The following is a 27,872-nucleotide window of genomic DNA, read 5'->3' as shown; positions in this document are numbered from 1 at the left end:
AGGTGCTTTCCCTCCCCCAGCCTCAGTCCACCTCCTGGTGGTCCTGAGGAGTTCATAAAATAAAGTGTATAAAAAATAAATACTGGTATGCAATAGATAATCAATGGTTGGTGGCCCTTTTTTTTTTCTCTTTTAAGTAGTGATATCGCCCCTAAGCATGAAGGAGTGGGCACTGTGGGATGGAGGAAGGGCATGATCTGAAGTGCCTTGTATAAAGTTTCTTGGTTTGTAGGCCAGTGTTCTTTCCATCATGCGCTACTTCTAAAGAGTAAGATGAAAGAATCACTTTCTATGACCCAACAGGGCATTTCCCATCCATGTTACCACCTTTCCGGCAGTAACTGCAGAGATTTAAGTTATTTCAGAAGGACGCCAGGTAGGTGGCAGAGCCTGGATTCAAACCCAGGACTGGGTCTGGGGGCATTCGCCCTTTCCCACAGAAACCTCGGCCGTGGCTCGACACGGCACGGATCGAGGCCCGGTGTAAAGTTACATCATTGTTGGTGATCCTTTACCCCAAATCCCAGAATCCGGAAATGTGCTTAGGCCCTCAGACCATGATCTTGATTCTTCAATAGCTAAGTCATTATTTGTCTCTCTCTTTGTTTTAAAATATATGCGTGTGTGTGTATAATATATTTTTATATATTATGTATTTTTATATATTATATATTTACATATAAATATATTCGACTGCATATTTTTCTTGTTACAAAAGTACTATATGGCCGTGTAGAACTTTTTAAAAAAAGGAAAAAATGACTGTGTTAGCACATTAATCTTTTCTCCTGTGCCTATTTATGTCTGTATACTTCTTAAATAGAGAATTGGGATGTTCTAGATTATAACTTGGAGTTATGTACTGAATATCTCTTAGGTCAGTAAATATCCTTTACAGCCTCACTTTTGTTGCTGGGTCTTGATACTGCCTAACCCCCCACCCATTGTCTTTCAGATCATCACAGGGGAGTTCTACCGCATCTATTACCTGAAGGAGAAGTCCCGGTCCACGATTCAGAATCCCTATGTGGCAGCCCTCTATAAGCAGGTGGGCTGCTTCCTCTTTGGCTGCGCCATCAGCCAGTCCTTCACAGACATTGCCAAAGTCTCCATAGGGCGCCTGCGTCCTCACTTCTTGAGCGTCTGCAACCCTGATTTCAGTCAAATCAACTGCTCCGAGGGCTACATTCAAAACTACAAATGCAGAGGCGACGACAGCAAAGTCCAGGAAGCCAGGTGAGACCCCATCTCCCGTGGCACTGTGTCCATGCCTTTGCTGTAGGCAGTTCAGTGAGCACCTACTTAGTAGGGTACCAAGTTCAGAGCTGGGCCCCGGTTTAGATGGGTGAATAAAGCAGAGTCCATTCGTTCATTCTTTCTTTCTTTGTTTCGTTTATTCACACATTCATGAGTGCCCGCTAGGTTCCGGGCAATCCGCTGCCAAGGATGCAAAAATGAACAAGGCAGTGTGCTGCTTTTGGGGTCACTGTCTAGGGAGGGAAGATGCACGGACATGTACCGGGGATATGAATACAGCCCTTACACTGCCCTCTCTTGCTCTTACAGGAGGTCCTTCTTCTCTGGCCACGCCTCCTTCTCCATGTACACCATGCTGTATTTGGTGGTAAGTACTTTGATTCCAGTGGAGTCCAGCCCCAGCTTCAATCCTGTCTGTGCAAAGAGCCATCAGAATCGTTAGGGACAGACTTCACTGAGAAATCTTTGAAAAAGAGGTTAGATAGAAGAATTAGCTTCTATTCTGAGCTCTGCCACTGACTTAGCAGAAGTTGTTTCACTTTCCAGACTTTTCCCATGTTTCAAATAAAAATAATATTTACCATGGCTGCTTGATAAGGATTGAGCACCCATTTTGGAATGATTAAGTGATAAAGACACTTGTATAACATTTTATGGTAATAAGCACCGTTTTCTGAAAATCCATGAACTCAGTTGATCCTTTCAGAAGCCTTATGTTATAAGTAATATTATCTCTACTGTGGGAAAGGATTACTCAGTAAGTCTTAGAGAATTAAAGCAAACTGCCAAAGTTTATGCAGACACCAGAACTGTCGCTCAAATCCATGCCTTGTGCTCGAATTCCTCGTAATGTTCTCCGTGCCATTCCTCCCCCACCCTCTACTGATGGAAGGGCTTTAAAAATCATTGTGTGACTACAGAGTGATTTTGAATTTTACAGAATCCTTCTGCATCCCTGAGCACACGTGACCTCATAATAGCACAGTGAAGGAGGGAATCCTTGGCCCCACTGCTCAGATCCAGAGACCAAGGCCCAGAGAGGATCAGTAGTGTGTTGGAGGACCTTCAGGTAGTGGTAGAGCCATGGTCTGAGGTCCCCTGTTGGCCTCGCCATTCCATGCTTCCTGGAGATGCCGAGATGGTGCAGGTGAAGCGCCTTGCTCCCCTCCAGCTGCCACACAGACAGACAGCCGCTGGTCTGTTTCTCTTTGTCAATTAAATATGGTCCCACTGCCATTCCTTTCCCCTTGAATGAGGTCCGTGTGCCAAAGCACTTCCTGCTTTTGGCTGCTTTGATGGAGTTCAGAGCGAGAACGCGCTGAAAGGTCAGATGTAGCTCAGAGGAGCATAAGCTGTTTGGAAAAAGAACATTTTGATTTCAACTTATTTGAAAAGCATAATTAGGAGTTGGAAAAACAGCAGAGAGGTTTTTTTTGTTTTGTTTTGTTTTTTCCCCCAATCCTTTCCAAGTCTGGAGGCCTCCAGGCTTCCTGTTACCTAGGATACAGAGCTAAGAGGTAGGCCCCGACCTCTAAAAACATTAAATGTGGATTTTAAAAATTCATGGAGAGCACTTCCCACCATTCTTCATTTTTTGTTGTTGTTGTTTTAGTTTTTGCTTTGCTCTTAGGAAGGACAATTTAGCAGCAATATTTTGTTTCCTGTTCCATTTATATTTTACCCAGGGCTGGAAGCAATTTTACAGAATATAATTCAGTGTTTTGTAAAGTAAAAGTGCTGGCAGGTTTCTGGTACCTTCTAGGTGCCAGGCACTGTGTCGCACTCAAGCTATACCTTTCGATTCTCTCAATAACCCGGTGAGATGTGGGGGTTTTTTTGTTTTTTTTTTTTTTTGGTGGTATGTGGGCCTCTCACTGTTGTGGCCTCTCCCGTTGCGGAGCACAGGCTCCGGACGCGCAGGCTCAGCGGCCATGGCTCACGGGCCCAGCTGCTCCGCGGCATGTGGGATCTTCCCAGACCGGGGCACGAACCCGTGGCCCCTGCATCGGCAGGCGGACTCTCAACCACTGCGCCACCAGGGAAGTCCGTGAGATGTGTTTTGATTACACTGTTTTCAGTTTCAAACAAACAAACAAACCTGAATCTAACAGGTAGCTGAAGCCTGGTCCTCATGACCCCAGCATCGTTGTGTGTTCTTTTCATTGTGCTGCACGACAAAAAATAAGGCCAAACAAACCTCTGCAGGATAAACTTACAGAATATAAGCTCCAACCCTAATTTCAATGTCGCTTGAAGGTGACCTGCCTTTCTTCAGATCTGCTTTAATGGGTGAGATGCCCCCCTACCCCCAGCACCCATCACCTCCTGGAAGCTATGATTATAGCAAGAGCTGTCTGTGGGGGTGATGGGTGAGGAGTAGATTGTGATTGAATGTTTATTTGCATCTTTGAGGGAGGAAAAAATTATAGTGCCTTTATATTCCAGGAAGGAAGGAAGGGAGGGAGGGAGGGAAGGACGAAAGAAGAAGAAAGAAGACAGCCTCCTTAATCCTTCATCTCTGAAGCATATTTTTACACACACTCCCCCATGCACACACCGCACACTCTTCAGAGCTCTTGCAAACATACACACATTCACAACTTGCAGACACCCACATATACAACGTACAAACACAGGGCTCTCCTTTTAGCTCTAAGATTATCTTGTCTTAAAACAACCTCTGCAGGTAAGGGCTAAGAAGTAAGGAGGACAGTGCCCTTCACCAGGGCTCCTTTTTATGTGATATTACACAGAAATCTCAACTCTTTGAAAGTCCAATTTGCAAAGCTTTCTAAAGGAATTTTGAAGAACACCGTTGCCTCCTGTCTGGGGAAGTGGGAAATCCTGCAGTCCATCAGAGAAGCCCCTAGACTCCTCCCACAGGGCTTTTATATTGGGCTGCAGGAAGTGCCGGAGCTGCACTCGGCCTCCCACAGAGCCCCGTGGGCTTTTATGAAGGCAGCCTGTGATCCACAGCTTCTCTGGAGCCTTGGGAAGAAGCCCGTTTGAACCGGCTGGGCATGGCATTGACAGTGTTTGCCTTTAGAGTTGGACAGACCTGGGTGACTCTGGCCATGCCAATTACTAGCTGTGGAACTGGGAGTTGATTACTTAGGTTTTCGAACCTCAGTATACTCATCTGTCAAGGGGAGACAATTGTGTCTGTTTTTGCAGAGTTGTTGCCACTTTTCTTCTCTAGGCCCTGCTTTCCCCATCCGTCAAATGTAAGAGTGGAATTAGAAGGTGTCTTCTGATTCTCAATCTCTGTGGTTCTATTTAAAAGCAGTTGGGACCACGTGCTGAAAGAGAAGATGGGAGGCACTCAGAGACAGTTTTGCCCAGATTCCCATGGAGTTCAGAGAGTGGCGGACCAGAAGCGCCAGCCATCCCTTCGCCAGGCCTTTCAGTGCCAGCCACCGTCTAGAGCCTCCCGTGGCTTTGGGGGGCGCTCCATATTAGGTTTTGATTTGTAAAATGGATAGCTTGGAAAAACCATGCTCCAAACACCAAATTATCTCTGGGAATGGAAGCTTAAGGATGAGGTTAAGGCCTGTCAGAGATTAATGCAAATTCTAATCAGAGAAATCCCGCAGCCTATATAAACATAAGCGGTGCTTCCTACCCTTGAGCCCTGGTCTAAACTCCAGAGGACCACATCTGGATTGGCCCCACGCCTCCATGGTCAGGGATTGAGGATGGCCTGGCTGTCTGGATAAAGTGGCAACACAGGAGCCAGGCACCAATTCACATAGCACACCTGGAGTTACCTCTGTTGTACCAGGCAGGCTGCTGCCTTCTGGGGCTGCTAGATGAATCAGACCTGGGCCCTGCCCTCAAGGAACTCACCTATGCTTTCAACATTCATCATTCAGCATGTATTTAGTGAGTGGCTATTATGCACCAAGCCCCATGCCAGGGGTGGGGATATAGCGATGGGCAAGGCATGGGCATGGCCCTTGGGGAGTTCAGTCTAGAGGAACAGGTGGACAGTGACGATAGTCTTGTCCATGCTACAGGAGGGCCCGGGGTGTATAGGTTATTATGGAAGCTCAGAATTGTGGCACCCTGGCTAAGCTGGAGTGGGGAGCAGAAGCTGGGGAAGGCTTCTCTTAGGTAGTCACGGGATGGTGGGAGGGTTGGAAGGACTGCCAGGTGCACGGGTGGAAAGGAGGATGGTGATGCGGGATCTGCAGGTGTTCAGTTGAGTGGGGCTTTGATGGCTGGTAGGAAGCAGGGCGTGGAGGGTGCAGTGAGAGCTGAGAAGACCTGGGGGTCGTCAGCCCCAGCTCCTCCTTCTGCAGCTCAGACCAGGCAGCAGCAAGTTCGAGTGAGGCCTTTCTCGGCCTGCTGAGCTCCTCTCCTGGGAATCTGCGCCTTGCCCCTCCCCTTCCTCAGGACACTTTGTCAGAGAAGCCTTTCCTGGAAGCCCCCTCCTATACTCCCTAACTCCCTTTGCAGCCTTATTTTTTCCCCCAATTTCTCACCATCTGACATACTCTTTGTGTATCTCCACCAGATAAATTATAAGCTTCATGAAGGAGAGGTTTTTGGTCTCTTGATTCACTGCTGTTTCTCACTTCCCAGTGTCTGATACTTAAGTATGCAATGAATGATGAACGAATGAACGGATGGATGGATGGATGATGGATGGATGGATGGATGGATGGATGGATGGATGAATCCCGCGTCTTTTGACACTCCCAGGCCGTGCTCCTTTCCCATTCCAATCAGAACTTTGTTCATCTCCTCATCACTGACTTGATAGATCACAGAGGGCCTGTGTGATGTAGGGAAGGCCTTTGCTGCCTCTTTGCTGAACTGTTTGCCTTTGGACTCTTCACTGTGGTGCCCGTGAATACTGTGGATGTGTCAGGGGCTTTGTTGGGTACCAGGGAGGTGGCTGTGCTCTGATAGCCATGTTCTCTGGCCTCTGGTTGTTAGTCATTGAGCTTTTGTTCAACATGTTTAGAATCCTGGAGCAGTGGGGTCTGGTATGCCCACGACACATGCCCACAGATCCTGGGAGTGTCTGGTGAAACCCCTTCCGGGAACAAGGTGGTTGTTTCCAAGGGGGGATAAACCACAGCACCAGATGTTTTTCCTCTTCTTCCTGCCTGCCTCATCCGTCCATCCATCCATCCATCCATCCAGCAGTTTCTGAGTACCTGTTCTGTGCCAGACCTTGTGTGAGCAGCTGGGGACACCAAAAGAGCTCACATTTTGTGAGGAAAGCCTGAAAAATATTTAAATAGTTGCAAAGCAGTTGGCTAAGTTCTCTGATAGTGGTGGACTGAGGGATTGGAGCCCAGAGGAAAGGACTGTTATTAACTCTGCTCTGAGTCAGTTTACAGGCTCTCCTGAGCTTAAGATCAGGTCAGAGACTCTTCTATTCTAACTCTTACAAAAGCTGTACACCTGTGTTTGAGACATGCGTGCTATAAAAGTGTGTGACAGGTGAATTAGAGGAGCCTGAAGTCCATATGTCCCATTCGGGTTGTCCTTTAGTCCATGACGCCTGTATAGTCCCCTCAGATTGCTTCTCCAGAGACAGAAGTCCAATACAAAAGACCAATACTTGACATGCAAAGCACTAATTCCCTAAGGAAGCCAGGTGGTTCTGTGGTTAGAGCATGGACTTAAAAGAGGCAAATCTTACTCAGTGGAAATCATGGCCCATTGTTACCTTGAGCAGGTGACATGGCCTCTCTTGGCCTTGCTCTCTTCATCTGTAAAATGGGCACAATGGTTTCTGCCTACCAGGATGGTTGTAACAATTGCAGGGGATATAATTTAAAGCACTTCACTCGGTGTCGAAGAGCTCAGCAAACCAGTAGTTTCTTTTTCTCCCCCTGATAGTGGCAGAAAACAAGATCCGATTCCCTTCTAAAGGAGGAGAAAAGTCAACTAAAAACTCCTCTTTGTCCTGAACGTAGTTGAATAACTTCCCAGTTCTGCACCACGTAGAGTCACCAGGCACGTGAACCTGAGCCATGGAGGAGATGGGAGAAGGGAGAAAGTTTCTCCCGTGGGTGTCAGCGATCTGGACAGACTTCCAGGAAGAAAGAGGGCAGGGACAGAGGAAGGACAAAAGCCTCCTTCTCACTCTTAGCAGAGAGCTCCCAAGAGCAATGGAAATGAAGCCAGAGGACAGTACAGACCTGTTTCACCAGTATGCAAATTGTGTAATGAAACACAAATGACTTAGCAAGAACCAGTGAGACTCACCCCAGTCTGACTTGCTGGTTCAGCCCCAAGCTGGCTTGAACTCAGCCAGATCTTTCTAAGGAGGTTTTGTTAGAATTCCACAGGATCCCAGTTTTGAAGCTCAGACCAGGAAGAAGAGAGCTCCACTTCTGGAGTGAGTTCTGTGTGCCGAGGACTTTCATATACATCGGGGGGCGGGGGGGGGGGGGGGGGACAGACATACACCTTTCTATTGTAAACTCCATATCTACAATCAGCAGTTTTATTTTAGCAACTGGAAGAAAAATCTTAGTCCCAGAAAGGGACTGAAAGATTATATTCTTTTTTTTGTGAAGGAACTTGTTTTATGCATGTCTGTGTCTTTCACAGCTTTGAACAGAATAGATGCTCACAGCATTTTTTTTTAAGTGAACAAATCTCCTTATGTGACATATGGGAAAGCAGAAATCCAGAGAAGCAGAGTGCCTTGTCCAGGGTCAGACAGCTGGTGTGTAGCAGAGAAAAGATTCAAATCCAGTTGCTCTGTTTGCAAGTCAGGCACTTTCTGTGGCATCGCACTGACGCACAGGAAGTGGATTCTCTGAACACAGAGGCCTTCACACAGGTGGGGAATTAAAGACAGAGAGGACAGGACCTCAGGGCTGCAGATGCCCAGGAGAGGTCAAGCTGATTTAGGCTTTCTGGTTTTGTCCAGCTGCGCTCACCCCTTTCTTAACCACCCGTTTCAGGGTGCCTGGGACTTCGCTGAAGCCCCTGCCCGAGCTTTGATTCTGGGAGAGGCTCCTTGCTGTTTGGTCTAGGACAGGGCATTACATCCTTGGGGCCACAAGGTTTGACTCCCTCTCCTGAGTAAGGGTTACCTGCCCCCTGTGGAGTGGGAATGAATGGAGCCTCCTGACCTACATAGTATCCCCAGGTCAGGTTTCCAAGGGAGCAGGGTGTTCCAGAATGTACTCACTGATTCTGGGGAGGCCCGAGCCTCTGGCCTGGAGTGAGCGGCTCTTGTGAACTGGGCTTTCAACTGGCAAAATCCAATCCGTTCAGCACTTAGATTGGGGTAGGGCAGAGGGTGTTATCAGATCCTTTGGTCAACCTCAAAGCCTGTTGCCCTCAGCTGACTTTTCAAATCGAAAGTAGTCCTTGGGTGAAAGGTCATTGTGCAATCGCTTTCTTTAGTAATTCGCTTGTTTTGGTGAAATCAGCAAAGTCATTGAGTCAATCTCATCTATCAAAGAGAAAGGGTGACATCGATTTCTATAAAGAGTGACTTGAGTCCCTGTCTCATGCCAGGCAGGGTCCTGTGATGTGTCATTTGACCCTGGCAACCCTAAGAGGAAGATGATGTCCTGCCGGTTTCACAGAGAAAGAGACTGAGGCTTAGGGAAGTTAGTGAGTGGTAGAGCTGGGACTGGAATCAAGGCTGTCTCACCCCAAAATTCACTTTGCTACTGCTGTGCCCCTGCTACAGACACCAGGATCCACCCTGAGATCTTGAGACATTTCTCAATAAATGTGTCAGTTACTGATGGATTTGGGGGCGCGAGCTTCCATCTGCCCACTCATTCCATGCCTGACAGCTTCCCGAAGGGATTCTTTCCCCCAAGATGGCCCCTCACTTCTTTCTTATTCCTGAGCACTCCCTTTCTGAAGCTATTCTGATGACAAGTCTCTTCCTCCCTCCTCAAGTTCCTCTCATGTATTTGCTTTTTTCTTATATTAAGCTCCAGCCTTCAGTATCTGAGTCAGTGGAAGGGGAGATGTGTGCCTCGTTCAGGTTGGGAAACCCACCCTTCCTCTGTCCCGCCCTGATCTCCAGGGCCCGTGACCTAAAGTCTACATGGAGGGGGCAGGGAGAGATGGAGGATTTTGAAAAGTCATTTTTTGAGGACCTGCAGATTTTTAAATTGAGGGAAATGAGAAAACCTTGAGGTTATTAGGTCCAAATTCAGAGGAAAAAAACCATGGTTAGAGAATAAAAGCATCTGTTTTTTGAGCAGTACGTGGTGCCAGGCACTTACCACCAATCTGTGCTACAGCCTGTGAAACAGTGGTTGTTACATTATTTCACATGGGCGAAAACAGGCTCAATGAGGTTTTTCTTTTTTGGGGGGGGGGTGCTGCACCCCGCCGCTTGAGGGATCTTAGTTCCCTGACCAGGGATCCAACCCACACCCTCAGCAGTGAAAGCATGGAGTCCTAACCATTGGACCACCACGGAATTCCCCAATGAGGTTTTTCTGGTGAAAACCTGTGCCCTTTCCGTTGCCCACCCCGCCCCTGTCCATGGCCAAGACTGGCTGGAGGAAGGCCAGACCATGGTGGTCACACTACATATGGCCTAGTCCTTCTTCCCTGAACTTGCTATTGTCTTAAAGACCGGGTTGAGTTGGAGCTATCAACATCATTCTCACTCTCAAAAAGGAAGAGATTTCTTTGGTTCTTGATTGTAGAATCTGCTGTTTGTTGGGTCATTTCAGCAGAAATGAGGGAGTAGCCTTTGACCGGCAGATTATTTTCTGGTACTGAGTACCTTGCTTAAAATCATTTTACACCATGGCTTACAGTACCATTTCCCAATTGTGATTCACTAGGTAGATACTCTGTAAAAATAATGTCTTGTAAGTGATGAAAATAAACATTTAGTATTTACCAATCTTTTTTAGAAAGACCCTTAGTATTCCATGGAGTATGGTTTGGGAAAGACTGACCTACTAAATAAAGGCCACGTTCATTAGTTTGACCTCCAGTGCCCTTCATGAGCTGCCTGTGCTTGCCTCTGGAGCCCTGTGTTTCACCCCTCCCCCATCCCCTGCCCCATACCCCCTTTTCTGCTATTACAGAACTTCAAGAAGTTCTCTGCCGCTCTGATTGCTGCCTTATAAGCCTTTGCTCTGCCTGGAATACACACCCCCTCACTACCATCCCCTTAACTCCTAGAAAATACCTATTCGTGTTTAGGATTCAAGTCAAGTATACCTTCCCGTTAGTAACTGACCTTGGTTCCCCCAGCTTCTTTCATAGTATCTATAAAGCCCACAAGTGCACTTACATGTTTTCATATGTTCCTCCAACTGGATGCTCGTAGGGCAGGAATTATAACCTCTCATTTCTGTGTCCTTAGCACCTATCATAGTGCCTGGCTTATTTATTGAGCTGTGTGTGTGCGTGTGAGTGTATTTATTTATTTATTTATTGGCTAGTTCCACAGGTTTGGCCTTTTAGGTGAATTTTAGAATAATTTTTTAAGGTTTTTTTCTCCAAAGCTTTTTAGGATGTTCCTAGGAATCTGATTAAGTTTACATATTAACTTTTGAGTTTATAAGTTGAGGGTTCTTATAAATGGGTGTTCTTATAAATAAAAATCCTAGCGATCTATTCAAATTGTCCTTTATGTCCTTGGCTTCATAAAGGCTCTATGCAGTTCTTGGTAAGCTAATAACTATTTATAGCATCATCTTGGCCATTATGATGATTTTTTTTTTTTTTTTGCGGTACGCGGGCCTCTCGCTGTTGTGGCCTCTCCCGTTGCGGAGCACAGGCTCCAGACGCGCAGGCTCAGCGGCCATGGCTCACGGGCCCAGCCGCTCCATGGCACGTGGGATCTTCCCGGACCGGGGCATGAACTCGCGCCCCCTGCATCGGCAGGCGGACTCTCAACCACTGCGCCACCAGGAAGGCCCCATTATGATGATTTTATCTCTTCTTTTAGATTTTTAACTGGGTATTTTTTATAAAACGATTGGTTTTTATCACTTGTTTAGTGGCCAACATCATCAGTGCATTCTCTTTATTATTTTTTATTTGTTGTTCTTACATTTCCCAACAATACATTTATATAATTTCGTAGTGATTATAAAGTTGCCTGCTGTTTTCCAGGCCTGGGGTTTTTTTTGCAGTTGTCTTCCCAGTCGTTGAGGTTTCAGTGCTAGAGGTTCTTCCTACGCGGGCAAGAGTGACTCTGGAATCTTCCACTCTTCTATCTCCTCAGGTTTACTGCTGGCTTGTCAATCCTGACCACCCAAAGGAAGGTGTCCATTTGTCTCAGGAAGGGCAGAGTCACTCCCTTGCCACTGTCCAGGTCTATCTTTAGGCTGTCAGCCCCTCCCCTCTGCTCTCTTCCCCTCTCTCTGGTCTCCCAGTGCCTTGCTTTGATTTGTAGTCGGAAGTTCCCCTCGTCCCGTTGTGTCTTCCCCCTCATTTCCCAAGTTCCCACAGGAACCTGAGAAGTCTGCTGTGCCCAGAGGTTAGAACGGAAACTGCAGCAAGATAACTCCAAGGGACAATGCCCAGCTGACGTCATTGCAACTTCTTTGCCTCGGCCAGAGCGGCGTTTTGGTTTTTTTCTTCCATTTTTCTTCAGGTTACTCTTCTACCCCACCCAGTCCAGTCTCTGTCAACCTCTCTTTGAAAGCTCTCTGGCATTGTCTGGTTGGTTTATGTGTTTCCTCATATTCTAATGCAAAATCCCTGGTTCCAAGTGGTGACTTAGAAGCTTGTTCTTTGGTAGAGTTGCTTTCTTTTGAAGCAGAAGCATTCCCTTGCGACTATCATAATGAACCACCCTCCCCCACCCCGTCATCATGCTTGTGTTTCCATGACACTCCTGAGAGGCAGGTAGTGTAGGGATTGTATAGCCGTGATCTCCAGGAAAACACATGTGTGCATTGAATGAGTTGTCATCAATTGTAAAAAAGAAACCTTTACTAACTCCAGTTACTATTCTTTAATTGGTTTCAGTCAAGAAGATGATAAAAGGAAACTCAGGTTTCTGGAGGGTCTAGTCCATGCCAGGCCATTCTCATGAATTCTTTTCCTTGGCTCTTATTAGCTTACCTCCCTAGAAAAGCTCCATTTTTCTTAGTGTTTAGTAGAGGAACTAAGGCTCAAGGTTTAAAAACATGGGCTTGAGGTCAAGTCCAAGTTGAACGCTCTTTCTTCCAGATGGTTCCATGTGTGGGAATGTCACGTGTGTCAACCTGGGGCTAGAATGCAGGGGAGCGGCCAGTCACTCAGTGTCTGTTCGTTTTGTCTCCTCCCTCCAGCTGTACCTGCAGGCCCGCTTCACTTGGCGAGGGGCCCGCCTGCTCCGGCCCCTCCTGCAGTTCACCCTGATCATGATGGCCTTTTACACAGGACTGTCCCGCGTGTCTGACCACAAGCACCATCCCAGTGATGTCCTGGCGGGGTTTGCTCAAGGAGCCCTGGTGGCCTGCTGCATAGTAAGTAGCCTCTTGTCCTCGGCACACAAGCAGGGCCCTGGATGGCTTGCTTGTTAAATGTTTCCAGCTCAGTGACCAAAGCCAGGGAGCTCAGTCCTCTTCTCTGCTTGGCGTCTGAGGAGCCATCCTGCCCCAGGAGCCCTTCAGTGAAATGAGGATAATTCCTGCTTCTTTCCAGCCTGGGAGTTTTAATCCAACAGATTCTGTGAATCCTTTTCTCCAGAAATACGGAAGGTTCGTGCTCATAGTTGCAATAGCAAGAGGTCTTAGATATTATTCTACTCACTCACTCTATCCATGAGGGCAGTCAGGGTTCAAGAGGAGAAGAAACTTGCCTCAAGTCACATGTCAAGAGTCTAAGTGTCTGACTCATATGTTTCTCACATGCTGCTTTGGTGATCACTTGCTATTCAGAAGCACTTCCCAGCTGCTTGGAAAACATCTACCCTTCCCACTGTGAGCTTTACAGGACTTGGTCAGACCCTAAACTAGGTGTTGGCTGGGGAGGTGGGAGTATGGCGAAGGCTAAGCCCTCTCCTAGCCTGAGGGCTTTGTACAATCAAGTCACAGAGCTTCCTAGAGAATGGCCTTGGGATGGACCACATTCCGATCGGCCTCAAATGACCTACCCCTCCACGTACTTCCTCCCTGACTCCCAGTGAAGGGGGATGAGGCATTCCACCTCTGAGGCTCTATCTCTTCAGGAATCTCTGCTTTTTTTTTGCCTGCTAAGTTTTTGTTTTTAAGAGTCAAAAAGAGAAATTTTTTTTTTTTTTAATCTGTACAACATTACATTTCACGCTAAAATTTTGAGGGTTTTTTTTCAGCAAACACAACTGAGCACCTCCTCTGACATTGTGCCTTCCTGGGCCCTACTCAGGGGCACTCACCCTGGTCCAGCAGGAATCCGTGTTCGAGTACCACAAATGCAGCTTGTATTGTTAGTTTAACCCTTGCTCATTCCCGGTAAGAATCATGAAGTGAGATCTAGGCCAGCCCCTGGTCCTTTCCTGGTTTTTCAGCCTGGCTGCAGCCCCATGTCTCCCTGGAATAACCTCCCTGCTTTCCTGCATTCGTCACCCTGTGTTGAAATTGTGGACGTGTGTCTCCCTTTCAATCGTTTCTCAGGGACAGGGACCCTAGTTAACATATATGTTATTCTCCCTGTGTCACCAAGGCCTCTCAGAGATTCTAGCTCAGAGTAAGTGAATGCGTGTGTAATCAACACAAAGCTCGTACTCTTGAGAACATTCTCTTGAAGGCAGAGGGACGGAGAAGGCACAGCCCTTACTTCCAAAAAAATCCCAGTCTAGTTGCTCACAGCCAGGCCAAGCACAGGAGCTACAGTACAACGAGGGACTGTCACGGGGACTGGCCAGGGCACTTCGGCAGGCAGGTGAGGCAAGAAGAGGGGCAGGGAGTTGGGGTGATCAGAGTGGACACCACAAAGAAAGCAGCATCTGAGCTGCCGGCCAGCCTCATCCCAGGAACCCTAGTCTAGGGACTGGCTGTTTTGAGGGCTTTATTCATTGCTTTCTTTCGTTTTTCTTTTCAGTCAAGGCTAGAAGGGAGAGAAATTGCGGGAGCAGACCGTTAATGAGAGCAGCTGTCACGGAGAGCTTGTTCTCTGAAGCTTGGCCCTTTAATGTGAAGTGACAGTAGGGGATGGGTGTTTGCACGACAGGGTAACCCTTTGCTGACCGTGCCCTCTGAGCTTTGCTCTAGGCAGGAGGTCAGCCCACGGGGGCCTGCTGTGGTGTTTCCTTCTCGGCGCCACTGCCCTAATTAAAGTCTCCCGAATCCCCAATTAAAAAAATTGAAAGGTTGGGGGTTCCTTCATAGCCTTCCCCTCTTTTATAGAGCGCTCTCTACGCACAATGAGACGAAGTGTCCGGGAGGACCATGGTTTATTTTCGAGAAGGGAAGTGAGGGTCTGACTTTTATCCTGTTTGGCTCGGGTGCACTGGAGCACTGGATAGGAATTTGGTCCTAGCGTTTGTCAAGCATCTACTCTATACTGGCTCTGCTCTGGGTCCTTTACTCATCGGCTCCTTTTAGGGACACGAAGCCGTTGTATACCGTGGCCATTTTACAGATGAGGTCACTGAGGCTCAGAGAGATGACTCAAGTCATCTGAGGTCAGAGCTAGTTGACAGCGGCTCCCGGGATGATCACTGACTCCAAAGCTTTGCCCTCTGTGCTTGGCAAGGGGGCACGGTCACCGGAGCTGAGGCGGCAGGAGGCACCCGAGGCATAAGCAGCCTAGGCAGCAGCTTACAGAGCAGAAGTTAAGGGTGTCAGGGGCCTTCCCAACCCTTCGGGCTGATCCAGTTGCTGCTTTCAGTTGGAAAGCCTGTTTTACAGTGTCAGGATGGCTTAGAAAAGGGTTACAAACATCTTTCCCTGTCCCACTTATCTGTGAACACATGAGGGTAGGGACTTGATATTTCTCATTTTTCTCCCAGTGCCTGACTTCCGGCCTGGTCATGGAAGCTCAGGGTCCTGGCTGGCTCAGCACTCCAGCGCTGAGGGAGCCGTTTCATCTAAGCCACCTGAGAGGCCAGGGCAAGACACTGGAGTCAGCCTGGGAGCTTGAGGATGCTCAGCTTGGGGAAGAGAAGGCAGTGGTTCACTTCCCATCAAAGGAAGTATAAGGATCAAGACCCTGAGTTGAGCCAGAGACGGGTCTGGGGAACCAAGAGGCCGTCTGAGGACACCACGTGCTGGGGGAGGGGACCCTGAGGTGGCTGAAGGGCATCTGCCTCACGGGTTTTGCAGCTTTATCGGGTGCTTTTCCAGAGTTGTACCGTGTAGCTTGCAGCCTAGGCAGGAGCCTGTGGTCTCTGCTCTGCTGTGTCTCAAAGCAGAACTTGCCCCCAAGAATCAAGGCTGTCCTGGCACATACCAGGCAAAGCCGAGTTCTCTTCTCGCCCGTGAATGGGGCTGATATGAATGGATCTTAACACAGGGACATTACCTGAGCTTGGCTAGGAGGACCAAGAAAAGGCAGCGCAGTGAGGTACAAGGCCATCGCACAGAGGTCAAGGAACCCAGAAGCCATTTCCCACTGTGCCTGGTAACCTCCTGAGCCAAGCTTCGATGGACCCCCGTCAACAGGGAAATCATATTTGCTGACATGCATTGAGAGCTCACATGCCAGCCACTATGTTAAGCACTTTACATAGACCATCTCCAGTCCCCCAAAGATCCTATTTTGAACCCTATACCCATCACTGTCCTCACTAAAAAGATGAGAAAACAGGGACTAAGGAGGATGAAGTAACAAGGAGAGGGTAGAGGGTCGACCCCAGGGCGGTCCAGCAGAGACAGGTCTGAAGACCCCAGACTCTTCTTATAAGACCTCATCTCCTGCCCATCTCACGTCCCTTCACCTCCAGGCACATGAAACTTATCAAGATTTTTCAACACCCTGAGCTCTTATCTTAGACAGCTGTCCCCTTTTGATGGAGCACACAGTTCCAGTTTCACCCCATCTCTGATGAAACCTGTGTTAGTTCTCCATGTTGCTGCTCTGACAGATTACTACAAACTTAGTGGCTTAAAATGACACAAATTAATTTTCTTAGAGTTCTTGAGTTCTGAATTCCAAAATGGGTCTCAACGGGCTAAAATCAAGGTGTTGGTAGGGCTGCATTCCTTCCGGAGGCTCTAGGGAGAGTCTGTTTCTTTGACGTTTCCAGCTTCCAGAGGCTGCCGGCATTCTTTGGCTCATGGCCCCTTCCCCCGTCTTCAAAACCAGCAGCGTAGCATCTTCATCTCTCTTTCATTCTCTCTGACCTCTGCTTACATCTTCACATCTCCTTCTGTGATTCTGACTCTCCTGCCTCCCTCTTACGAGGACCCCTGTGATTACATTGGGCCCACCTGGGTGATTCAGGATACTCTCCCCATCTCGAAATCTTTAACTTAATCACATCTGCAAAGTCCATTTTGCCATGTAAGGTAACATATTCACAGGTCCTGGGGATTAGGACGTGGCCATCTTTGGGGGGCTGTTGTTTAGTCTAGCATACCTTCTCTTCTGTCTTTTCTGACGACAGATTGCCTAACTGTCTTCCAATGCTCCCATAGTCCTTTGCATGTTTTTCCTGCTGTGACATTCAGCCTGGTTCTGTCGTAATTGTTCAGATGTCTGTCTCCCCAGCTAGACTATGGGTGCCTTAAGAGCAGAATCCATGGCTTAACCCTCTCGTTGTTCATTATCAGTGCCTGACACAGTGGCTGACACACAATAGCTACTTGATAAGCACTGGCTAAAGAATGAGTGATGAATTAGCCTGTGACCCCAGGCAAGACACTTCTTCTTGAGCCTAGTTTCCTCATCTGAATTGATCTTGGAGGCCCTTAGCTCCATGACCTTCTCCCACAGAGATTCCGAGGCACAGCCGACTTTGGACTTTGTAGTAACTGAGCTGGACCTGCCTTCTCAGATGGAACCGTCTCCATTGCAATGCCTAGGTGGCCTCTATTTGGGGATCATGACATGTCTTTAAGTCCCCAGGGGGTACAGTGCATCACTACAGAATGTTGGCTCAGCCACTGCAGAGCCTTGGGCAACAGGCCATGACAGCCAAGCACTTTTACCCGGGTCTGTTGAGAGTAAGTCCTGTCACAGCAAAAAGACGTGTCTAGACAAAAATCACACGCCAAACAGGAGAGGGTTTGGTCCCCTCCCTCAGTGCTTACTAGCTGAACGCTTTCCAGAGGAGGAGGGCAATGGCAGCCAACACAGAAAAAAAACCTACACAGTGTTGTGAACTCAAAACAGAGACACGGACACACAGGGGCAGAAGGGCAGGCACACTGATGTACATCTTCACACATGTGGACGGAGGTGCACAGGACAGAGGCACGGGGACAGACCCAGTCGTACCCAGACACAGGCATCCATCCTCTTTCCGTCACCTGCACTCAGAATCACAGATACACAGACAGGCCAAGGCAAACACAGGCACATGCTCACACACACACACACACACACACACACACACAGAGCCACCCCTCCCAAGATGTGAACTCTACAGCTGGGCTCACCATTCCCACCCCTGGCGTAACCCAGGGACCTGGACGAAGTGACAGACCTCAGTTCATTTCCTATCTGGTGACAACTTGACTATCTGTCCACCTTCTCCCTGACCCTCCAACAGATGGCAAATTGTGGGGCCCTGGGAGGGGTCAGGGCAGGGCCAGGCCGCCATTGCTGTGGGTGCAGCAGAGGAAGCAGCTGCTCGTGAATTTCATAAACATGCAGCAGAGTCTTTCCTGGTTTTCCTCTTGCAGGGTGTGTGGCTCAGCCAGCAGTTGCTCTTTTGTGTGCTGCTATCTTCCTCCAGGATGTAGGGAAGGGCGAGGATGTTCTTTGTCTCTGCCGCAGTTAGGTGACCCTGGGAGAAAGGACAAGTGAGAATGTGAATGGAAGAAGGGTTCAGTGATGACAGCCCCCCAAGGGGAAAATGGGGCACAGAGAGAGGATGGGACACACCCAAGGACTCATGGTGGCGGAGTAGGAACCAGATCTCGGCTCTCTTGATCCTATCTCAAAGGATTAAACTAGTAAACTCCAAACACGTGTAGTCTATGCCCTGAATTTGTGAGATCTTCTGTAACAGGAGATTCCCATCTATTTCCACTGGATTCATTCCACTACTGCCTGGGCACAGGGGAATGGATGAAATGACCACCCGAATCATTTCTTGCCCTGCAAAAGCCTAGCTCTTTGCCCAGAAGCCCTGGGGCTGACCTTGTCATCCTGGGCCCCTACTCTCAGGTGGGCAGGGGTGCCAGGAACCCCTGGGTGTGGCAGAGAGAAGGAAGCAGAGGCAGGGGTAAGCTTTGCCCCCCAATAGATAATGACAATTTGCACAGTTCTTCTAAAATCTCCTTTCTCATTCCCCTGCTGAGATGAATGGGGTAGATGATGAGGCAGAGACTCAGAAGGGGGAGTTGTATTCCTGCCACTTAGGCATATTGGGCAAGTCACTTCCTCTCAGCTGCCTTTTCCCACCCCGCGATGTGGGGATGATACGTCTTAACATCACCTGATCTTTGGATTGAGGATTCAGTGAATTAACGGTGCCTCATGCTTGACACATGAAACGCATTGATCAGATGTGTTTTGCGTGTTAAGTATGGTGCCTTGTTTTAAATATTCACAGCTGGAAAGAATTGGTCCTTAAAGAGCTTAGAGTGCAGTAGTTTCCCAGCCATGATCCATAATAAGAAATACATTATAACCCAATAGAGGTACCCACACATAACTAAAATATTTCACAAAATAAGACTTATGCTTACTGTATGTGATACGTTCTAACATTTTAAATTTAACCCTTTAAAATGCTGGTAGTAACCGCCCAGTAAATTGATTTTAAACTTACTAATGACTTGTGACATGCAGTTTGAAAAACACTGGGCTATTGGGGACAGGCACGTAAACACACAAGTGCAGTAGAAGAGCACAGCCATTAGGATGGGATCCTGTCCTGGGGACAGTGGGGGGCTTGAGAGAGGGGAGAGCTCATTCTTCTTGAGGGTGCTGGAAGACTAGAAGAATTCCTGGAGGAGGAGAATCTCGAGCAATGAATGGATATTTTCTGAGATACAAAAGATAAGGAAGGGCATTTCATGCAGAAGGAATAACACAAAGACATGGAGATGGATGGGAACATGGTATGTCTTGTGACCCTAAAAAGTTCAGAATGATGGAACTTGTGGAATATTTGGGGGAAGTCAATAATAGTAGCTCTCTTGACCCTTTCAGCTTCAAAAGGTGGGATTTCTAGAAGTAGGCGCCTGCCTTCCTCTAGCCTCTGTTATTCTTGGATACCATGTTCCTGAACTCTAGCTGATACTGGATCTAGCATCTTAGTGACTGCCGTCAGCCCTCTGGGTCCTCCTTACCAGAAACCCTCCTTTGTATTAGCCAAGAAGTGCCTTCCTGTGAGGCTCCTTACAGGGCTCAGACGCCTGTTCTCCTCCACAATTGCCCGCGACTTTCCTCTGCTGCCCCAAACCCTCCTTCTTTTTATGGGACCAGCTCCCTTCGTGACCCTCAGTAGCAGTGATGGTCATGAATGATGGTAACTGAGGGAGGATTTGAAGAGCTCTGTATAGGTATGAAGCGTTTTCACGTGAATTCTCCCATTTAAGCCTTACAGAAACTGTGAGAAGGTAGATTTTTAAATAATGGTAGCACACAAATGCAGGGCAGACCCATCCTCTGAAATCATAAACCTCTTCATTTTGCATAAATGCAAGTCTAGACGAGAGTGTGACTTGGCCTGGGTCATAGAGCAGTAGCAATTTGGGGACTAGATCCTGCTGCCTGACTCCTCATATGACACTTTCTACCTCATCAAGTGCCCTTTCAGATATACCAGGAAATTACTCAGTATGGACACTGACAAGCTCCCGTGCCAGAAAATCACTGAAAGGCCTCTACTGAGGTCAAAAAATAATTATTGCAATCAAGTAACTCCCATTTAGTCAAAAGACAGGGCTGCCAAAGATGACTTTTCTTTAGACGGCACTTATTATACGTAGGGCGTGAGAGTGAGCTGAGACCCAAGGCAAAGAAAATTATTCCTTAATCAATGAGATTGTTTATTATGGTAGAGCAGGATGCCCAAAGGATATCCCAAGACCAGGGCATCAGGGTGTATGCAACAGGGGCAGCCCATGGTTTCTGTCCTCACAGTGGGGTGGACTAGATTTATTGAGGCTACGCTTGCTGGGCTCTGAGCACGGTTCATTCGCTTGAGTATCTCATTGTCTAAAGGGGAAGCATGACATAGCATTTATAGCGTTATGTCTGCACTCGAGCCTGTAGGCCTCATGCGAAGACAGAAGTTCATTGAAAGTTCAGCGTGGGTACCAAAGAGCAGATTCGAGCAGCTTAAGGAAGGGCTCATGGAGCCCAGTGTATAGATAAGGAAGCTGCTCTCAGAGAGATTACAAGATGTCTAAGACACACAGCCAGTGAGTGGCAGGTCTGTGGCTTGAGCCCGTCTGTTCATCTCCATGGACTGTCCACTGATGGCTCTCCTCACTCGAGTCTACATAACAAACACCACTAGAGTTTGTTCAATGCAGATTCTAGGCCACACTTCTAGTAGGTCTGGGTGGGCCCAGGAATCCGCTTTTTCAAGAAGCACCCTGCTAATTCGGAAATAGACGATCTGAAGATTATACTTTGAGAAACATTGGAATAGACAGCTCGGTTTTCTTCTGATTCTGAGATTCCAAAATTCTTCCACTCTTACGTTTATGTGCTCTGTGTTGGCATCTAAGCTCAATGAGGGCTTATAAAAATTTCAATATATAAGGGTGTGGTGCCTGTCTTCAAGGAGTTCTCTTATGCACTCTCAGGACTTGAAACACTCAGGGACTCCAGAAATATTTAAAGGACAATTTTGTTGTCATAATCTGCCCTTAAAAAAATGACACTCAGGGCTTGCTGACTCAGCAATTTGCAGCAATGGGAGTGGAAACCTGGCTGCAGACGAGACTTTTTGTTTCTGGCCAGTGGTTCTTGGTGAGCTCCAGGCAGGCAGCACCTAGGCCAGGCTGGGCTGTGTGCTTTGGGCATCTCCAGAGCTGGTGAATGCTGGTAACGAGGCATTGGAAGCATCTTCCTTTTTGATTGTGCTGACTCATTCCCCAAAATAGCCCCAGAAATTATTGGACTTTGAGAGCATATCCTATCTGCCCTGTGGAAAACTCCCATCTCATATGGTCTTTATGTCTGGCTTGAATCTATACAGGCTTTCACCTATTCGTCCATATTCTCAATCATTTCAATTTTCCCCTCTCTAATTTTCCTTGTTTCTGGTTCCTTCTCTTGTTTCTTTTCTTTCCACCCAAGGGGCAGGGGAAGAGACGTGACTTGATGTGGGTAGGCACTGAACGCGCAAGCCAGTGATCATTGCTCTGTTTATTAACAAGCCCCACTTGCTCATTTTGTGACATCATATAATCCTTTGAGTAAACCTCTGAGGTAGGCATTGTATCCCTCATTCAGGTATTTTGCTGAAAATGGCAAAACTTGGATTTAAAGACAAGTCTGTCCCACTACCAAGAGCAAAGCCTGTCATCAGTGCTACATGTGTAGGATGGAGAATGCGAGGTGGTGACCCAATGGCACAGTAACAAGGGTCGCCATTTAGAAGGAGACTCCTGTACATGTCTCATCTCATTACCGCCAACAGGATTCCTCCAGCCAGGAGTTGCCCTGTTTGTGTGTTTGCTCTCGGTGGAAGGGCTTCATTATCTTGAGTGCTTGTCTGAATCAGATTACTACGCCCTCAGATCACAGAAAAGCTTGCCTTTCTGACTCGGGAGAAGGTCAGAACCACTTTCCCAAGCAAATATTTGAGGGAGCCAGAATTTTAGAAGGCAGAGGAAAGCAGAGCTGTCATTTTTCCCCTAACGTAGTTACCCAAACTTGAAGAGTTTCGTTGGGAACAAGTGAGAGATTTCTAGAGTTAAAAACAAAACTAGAAATAAAAGCATTATGTCCCCCTGCACACATACATGCCACCTCCATCAACGGCAGTTGTGTCCTCAACGTTTCAAAAACCCATCTCTTCTTTGTCTTCACTGCATGGTGATCTTACAGGACTCATCCTCTCCTAGATTCTGCAACAGTGTCCTGACCGGGACCCCTGCCTTCGGGCCCTCGGCTCCCTTTCTGACGCCTTCTCCTTCTTAGGTAATCAATGATCTTAATGCAAGTCTTCCCAACGTGCTGCTTCCCTGTTTCAGCCTTGACAGTGGCTCCTCGGGCTGTGCCAGACCCCTTCTCAGTATCTGGCTCCCCCTCCAGCCTCACTGACCGCTCAGCCCTCCCTATACTGAGCTTCCTGCGGCCCCTGAACGAGCTGGGCTCCCTCACTCCTGTGCCTTTGCACGCGCTACTCCCTTTGCCTAGAATAACATTCCTGGCATTCACCACCTGGCTTACTCCTACTTATCCTTCAAAGCTAAGCTCAAATATACCTCCTTTGGGGGAAGCCTTCTAAGGCCCTCTCCCCTCCACTTCAGCCTGGGTTAGATGCCACATTCTCTGTGTTGCTTTAACACCCCGGCTTCCCTCTGTCATAATCCTCAGAACACTATTGTAACTGCTCTATTTACCTGGATCTCTCCCTCATTGCCCTGTGAGCTCTTGGAGGGCAAAGAACTCTCTCTCTTCTGTATATTTATCATCTCAGGGCTTTGGCACGGAGCAGATGTTCAATAAGTGTTTACTGATTGCACTTTTCACAAAAGCAATTTGTGAAGGTAGAGGAGAAGATAAATGGAATTGAAAGCATATGCTCAGGGTAGGAGAACTTAAAACTCTCCCTGGTGCTTCGCGCCTAGATTTCATGTTTGCCAAGACTGTCGTCTGATCGGCTCTTTCACACCACAGAGGAGGTCTGTGCAGTGGGGCTGTGGGCTGGGAGTGGCTTTGTCCCTCAGACCTGGGGTAGCCACCTAATTCGTGTAGACCCTTCCCAGCCTGGGCCTCTGGGTTTTCTTTCCAGGTGGAAATCATCTTCTGCAGGAAATAGAACTGGCCTTTCCTAGTCCTTTTTGTATTCTGCTGTTCAAGCATGAAGAAGGAGCCCTGTTTGAGTCTTGATGGGATCGTGTTTCATGATCCCCCAAAAAGTGTTTGCGTAACCTCAGGCCACGCTGAAGGCAAAATACAGCTTAAGGGGGGATCCTGCTGGACCCGACTCCACTTTTTATCTTGCCGCTGGGGTGTGTGCATGTGGCGTGGGAGGGTGTGGTCCCCCTGACATCCGTAGGCGTTCTCCGTTGCCGATAAGATCCAAGGCCAGAGTGCTTGCTTCCAGTGGAAAGAAGTGGAGGAATTCAACAGCAAACATTTTATAAGCTCCTGGTGTGTGCAAGGCTCAATGCAAAGGCCTGTGGGTGATGTGGGATGATTAGGGCTGGGCTGCATCCTCAGGAAGCCTCTCATTAGGAAGAAAGACTGATGGGCGAAGTTTTGGAGACACGAGAGGACGTGGCTTACTCTAGGCCCAGACATGACCTTGGTACCACACAAGGAACGCCTTTATTGAACTATGTGCCAGATGCAGGTTTAGTTCTTATCAAGTACATTCTTGCCTTTAACCTTCATTTCATTCCTATCTTGCAGTTCGGAAACGGAAACTCTTAACATGTAGTGGATATGAGCTCAGGAAATTAAATTGGGAAGTCAGCCAGTAGATGGAGGTGGTATCGGGATCTTGAAGGGAGGGATGTTTGTGTGAGGGTGTCCCCTGCCGTCTTTGCCCTCAGCACATGGCCCACAGGCTGGGAGAAAGATCTCTAAGGAATGAGATTCGTAAGAACCCTTATTTGGTGGCGCTCGCTGCTAGGCTGGAGAAAGTGGAGTTCAGAGCCAGCGATGGAGAGACTGACCGAAATCTCTTCCTCGGGGACAAAGTGAAGGAGGAAGGAGAAGGTAATTTCCAGGTAGAGATGAGGACATGGGCTCTGTCAGAGAAGGGTTGAAAAGTTTAATGATCTCCTATAACTTTAATCATGTTTGTTCAGATTTCCTTATACTGGGGGCAACTGAAACCCCCCTTCCCCACCTGTTTGTAAAGGGTTCCCGTGCAGGGGGAGCCTAGGGCCTCCTGGCAGGGTTGGGTACAAACCTTTTCTCTCCTGGTTCTCAAGCTGGCCCTGGCTACGAGACAAACCTTTCTGTGCCACGGTTCTCACTGTTCACACCTCCTTAGAAAAGAAAGAGACAAAAGGCTTAATTTTTTCCTTTGCAAAATGGTACATTCAATAGCACTCAGGCTGCAAATGTCTTAAAATGTTCCATTTCTTGGCTAATATTTCACTTTCTTGCTGTTGGATAGAAATCGCCTAGCCTTCTTTCTGTATATATATACATATATATATATTTTTAACCAAAAACTAGTAGTGAAATGTTTAAGTAATATATATATAATGGGTACAAAAATTCAAAACATACAATACAAAGGATTTTATGGTGGCCAGTAAATAAGCCTCCGCTTCCCATTTGCCTTCTAGTCACCCCATGCTCTGTATCGCTACAGAGAGAACACTGTGGAAATCGGTTCAGCAAAGGATCCAAGTCACTTCTGTGGCCAGGCCCTGGCTGCAGAGCCTTGGTGTTGGTGCAGTCTTATTAAGAACTTCATTTTCTTGCCTATAATGGGCCCTGAATGAAGTCACAGGGCCGTCATTATTAGTGAGCGCGTGACCATCTGCAGGACAGACTCTTCCATCCAGAGAGCCGTTAGCCATAGGACCTTTGAAGTGTTTTAGCCACTAAAACACTAGTGGCTAAACTCAGCCATGTGTTTCCTATTAAATTACATGACTGACAGCTGCCTCTTATGGCTACTTAGTACAAACGCCTGTTGCTTAATGGCTCAAATGGATATCTGTGTATTTATTTTGCCACCTAATACAAAGCATAAATTTTTCTTACTCTGGTAACTTAGCAAGTTCTTGAATCTTTCATCATAAGCTAATTGAGACCGGAACTCTGCCCGAGCCATCCTTATACCCTTGTGGGTAAGCGTTCAAGTAAAGGTTTCTCAGCGATTCTAAGAACGACTCCGTGAGGGCACATGCTCAGGAGGAGGAAGGAGGTTGGGAATAAGCGATAGGAGAATTTTTGTTGACCTTTCCACCGGGTTAGTTGCTGACTCCTTCAGTCAGGAGACCCTGGCTTCTCAACCCCCATCAAATTGTTGACATCACTGGGCTTTCAGGAAAAGGTGATAGCGACGGCTTCCTTGCTCCAGCGCCTGCCGATAGGAATTCGTACTGGCTGATCTCTTTTGGTTACACCCTAGATTCCTTTGTGAGGAAAGGGAAAGTATCACGGACTAATGACGGTGACTAATTATGACTTGCTTCCTTTGTGTGAGAACTTATCTTTCACTGCTACTCATTTACCTTGAGAAATAAGGAAGTCCTGCTTGCACACAGGGGGCACTGGACTGAGAGCCCACGGAAGTGCGGGCTGCCCCTGCCATGGCTGTGCAACGTCGGGCGTGTCACTGCCTTTCTCTGGGCCTCAGTTTTCCTCTCTGTACAAGAGGAATTGGACTCTGTGGTCTCCTTGGTCCTTCCGTATTCAAAGATCTACAGTTTGGGGGCGCCTTTCTCTAAAGTCTATGCTCCTATGGTCTTGCCTTTGCCTCTCCCCAAGGCTCAGATGTCAGTGACTGATTGGGACCTCTGATTTTGTGCTTCTAGGTTTTCTTCGTGTCTGACCTCTTCAAGACCAAGACGACACTCTCCCTGCCTCCTCCTGCTATCAGGAAGGACATCCTTTCACCTGTGGACATTATCGACAGGAACAATCACCACAACATGGTGTAGGTACTACCCACCTCCTGAGCTGTTTTTGGAAAATGACTGCTGACAGCAAGTTTTTGCTGCTCTCCTATCTCATCAGACAGTAGAATGTAGGGAAAAACTTTTTGCCCGACTGATTTTTAAAAAGGAAAAAAAAAGTCTTACCTTGTGGCCTTCCAAAATAGGTAGTGTTCACCTATATGGAAACAACAGCAAACTAACAGCAAGTGCGGGAATCCTGGATATGCAGCTGGTTTAAGTGTTCATGTTCTAGTGAACACAGGCTTGTTCCGGAACAAACACTAAGATGATTTGAGTAGAGCCTGCCGGTCACCTCTGTGACCTGAGGAATCCCAGGCCTGTTGGAAAAGCTCAAATTCACCTTGTAGCACACAACGCCAGAAATAGCACTGAATCAAGAAAATAGCCATGGGAGGCTCCCCTGTTGTGTCTCTCTGTCCACACCACTCGATTCTCCACTGTGACTTTGGTTCAGGAATCTTATTTGTTTGTTTGTTTTTGTTTTTAACTCTAAGAAGAGAGCACGTTTGCTCAGTCAAGTGATCAGATCCTGAATCCAAATTCCCAGTTGTGAAGCCTTATCACTCACTTCCTCAGCCCGTAGGCCAGCAGCGCAGTCCCTCACTTTAGCGATTAGGTGACTCTTTGTGGATGAGTGAATTTCACAAATAGCACAATTTCAGAAGCGCTCGAGGGCACAGGCCCTCCCGTGTCTTCTCTTGATGCACCAGCCTGTGATGCTGAGACGTCAATTACAGGATGCTGATGTCGTGTACATCAATGACTGGGGCACTGCCACGCTCAAGTAGTGATGGTTAGCTTCGGTTACTGCTTTCTTCCTGGAAACCCTTGCTGGGTGCCCACCGGGATTGCCCGGGAGCGCCCGGAGACGAGCAAAGATGTGGTCTGCCATCAGCTGATGGAAAGCAGCCTTCCATGCAAGAGATGAAGGAGTGGAGGGGGCAGAATGAAAAGTGAAGCAACCCTTTGGCTACTCAAAGTCTGAATGAGCCAGAGTAGCAGACAGTCTCACATCCCAGAGGCTGCCCTTCCAGATAAAGTGGGGGTCTCTGGGGGAGCCGCTCTTGCTAAGCTGTGTAAAGCACTATTGTCTTGGGGTTGATCTCTAGGGCAGTTCTTGGTAGGTTCTGCTGGGCAGAACACGTGGGTTAAATCTCCGTAGAGTTTCCTCATCCTCTCTCCGTAAGTGTCCTTCCAAGCAAGGTCCCACTCGAGGCAGCAGACAGGGACCGCTTCTACTGAACCTTTGAGGAAAGGAGGAAGGAAGAAATGCTTTCAGATCTCGGATGCAAACCTTTCAAAGGGCTAAATGTAACCACATGGGTCAACCACATGCACATCCTTACAACAGAAGCCGTCCTTTCATTTCAACTTATAGCAAGCTATGATTTTTATATATAAATATTATATAAATAATGTATAAAACATTAAAAGTTAACTATGTAAAATATTATTTCTGAAACAATTTTAGCTATATCCACTATGACTATAAACTGTGTCTCGACCTGTGTTATTTACATTAGCTGCTTACAAAAGCATGGAGTTCATTTTTTTTTAATATCAACTAAAATATTGTAGTTCTGTGCTAGACATTGTTTTTACAATGAAAGAAATAACTGCAACTAGAGAAAACTGTATAAAAACATTAAATTGTCAGTATTTTTGTAAGGTTCCATTTTGTAAAGAGAATAATATTCAAAGACTTTTGTAGAATACAAAGTGAAAACTTGTATCTGCGAAACTATACTTGTATTAAAGGTGCTTTTTAAATAAAAGCTCATAACAACTAAG

The 27,872-nt window shown here is 47.4% G+C and overlaps 1 protein-coding gene across 1 annotated transcript in view; it reads left to right on the top strand.

Annotated features, from left to right (window-relative positions):
- Nucleotides 1-27,872, top strand: part of PLPP3 (phospholipid phosphatase 3) — an 82,074-nt gene extending 54,202 nt beyond the window's left edge. Inside the window, exons 3-6 of the mRNA XM_060022705.1 lie at nt 956-1,236; nt 1,567-1,624; nt 12,504-12,680; nt 25,938-27,872. Coding sequence (XP_059878688.1) covers nt 956-1,236; nt 1,567-1,624; nt 12,504-12,680; nt 25,938-26,063 — 642 coding nt within the window. The 3' untranslated portion in view covers nt 26,064-27,872. The remainder of the gene's footprint in view (nt 1-955; nt 1,237-1,566; nt 1,625-12,503; nt 12,681-25,937) is intronic.

Source organism: Delphinus delphis, chromosome 1 (assembly GCF_949987515.2).
Source record: "Delphinus delphis chromosome 1, mDelDel1.2, whole genome shotgun sequence".
Taxonomy (NCBI): Eukaryota; Metazoa; Chordata; class Mammalia; order Artiodactyla; family Delphinidae; genus Delphinus; species Delphinus delphis.
The sequence above is the reverse complement of the archived record's forward strand: the minus strand, read 5'-3'. Positions and strand labels throughout refer to the sequence as shown.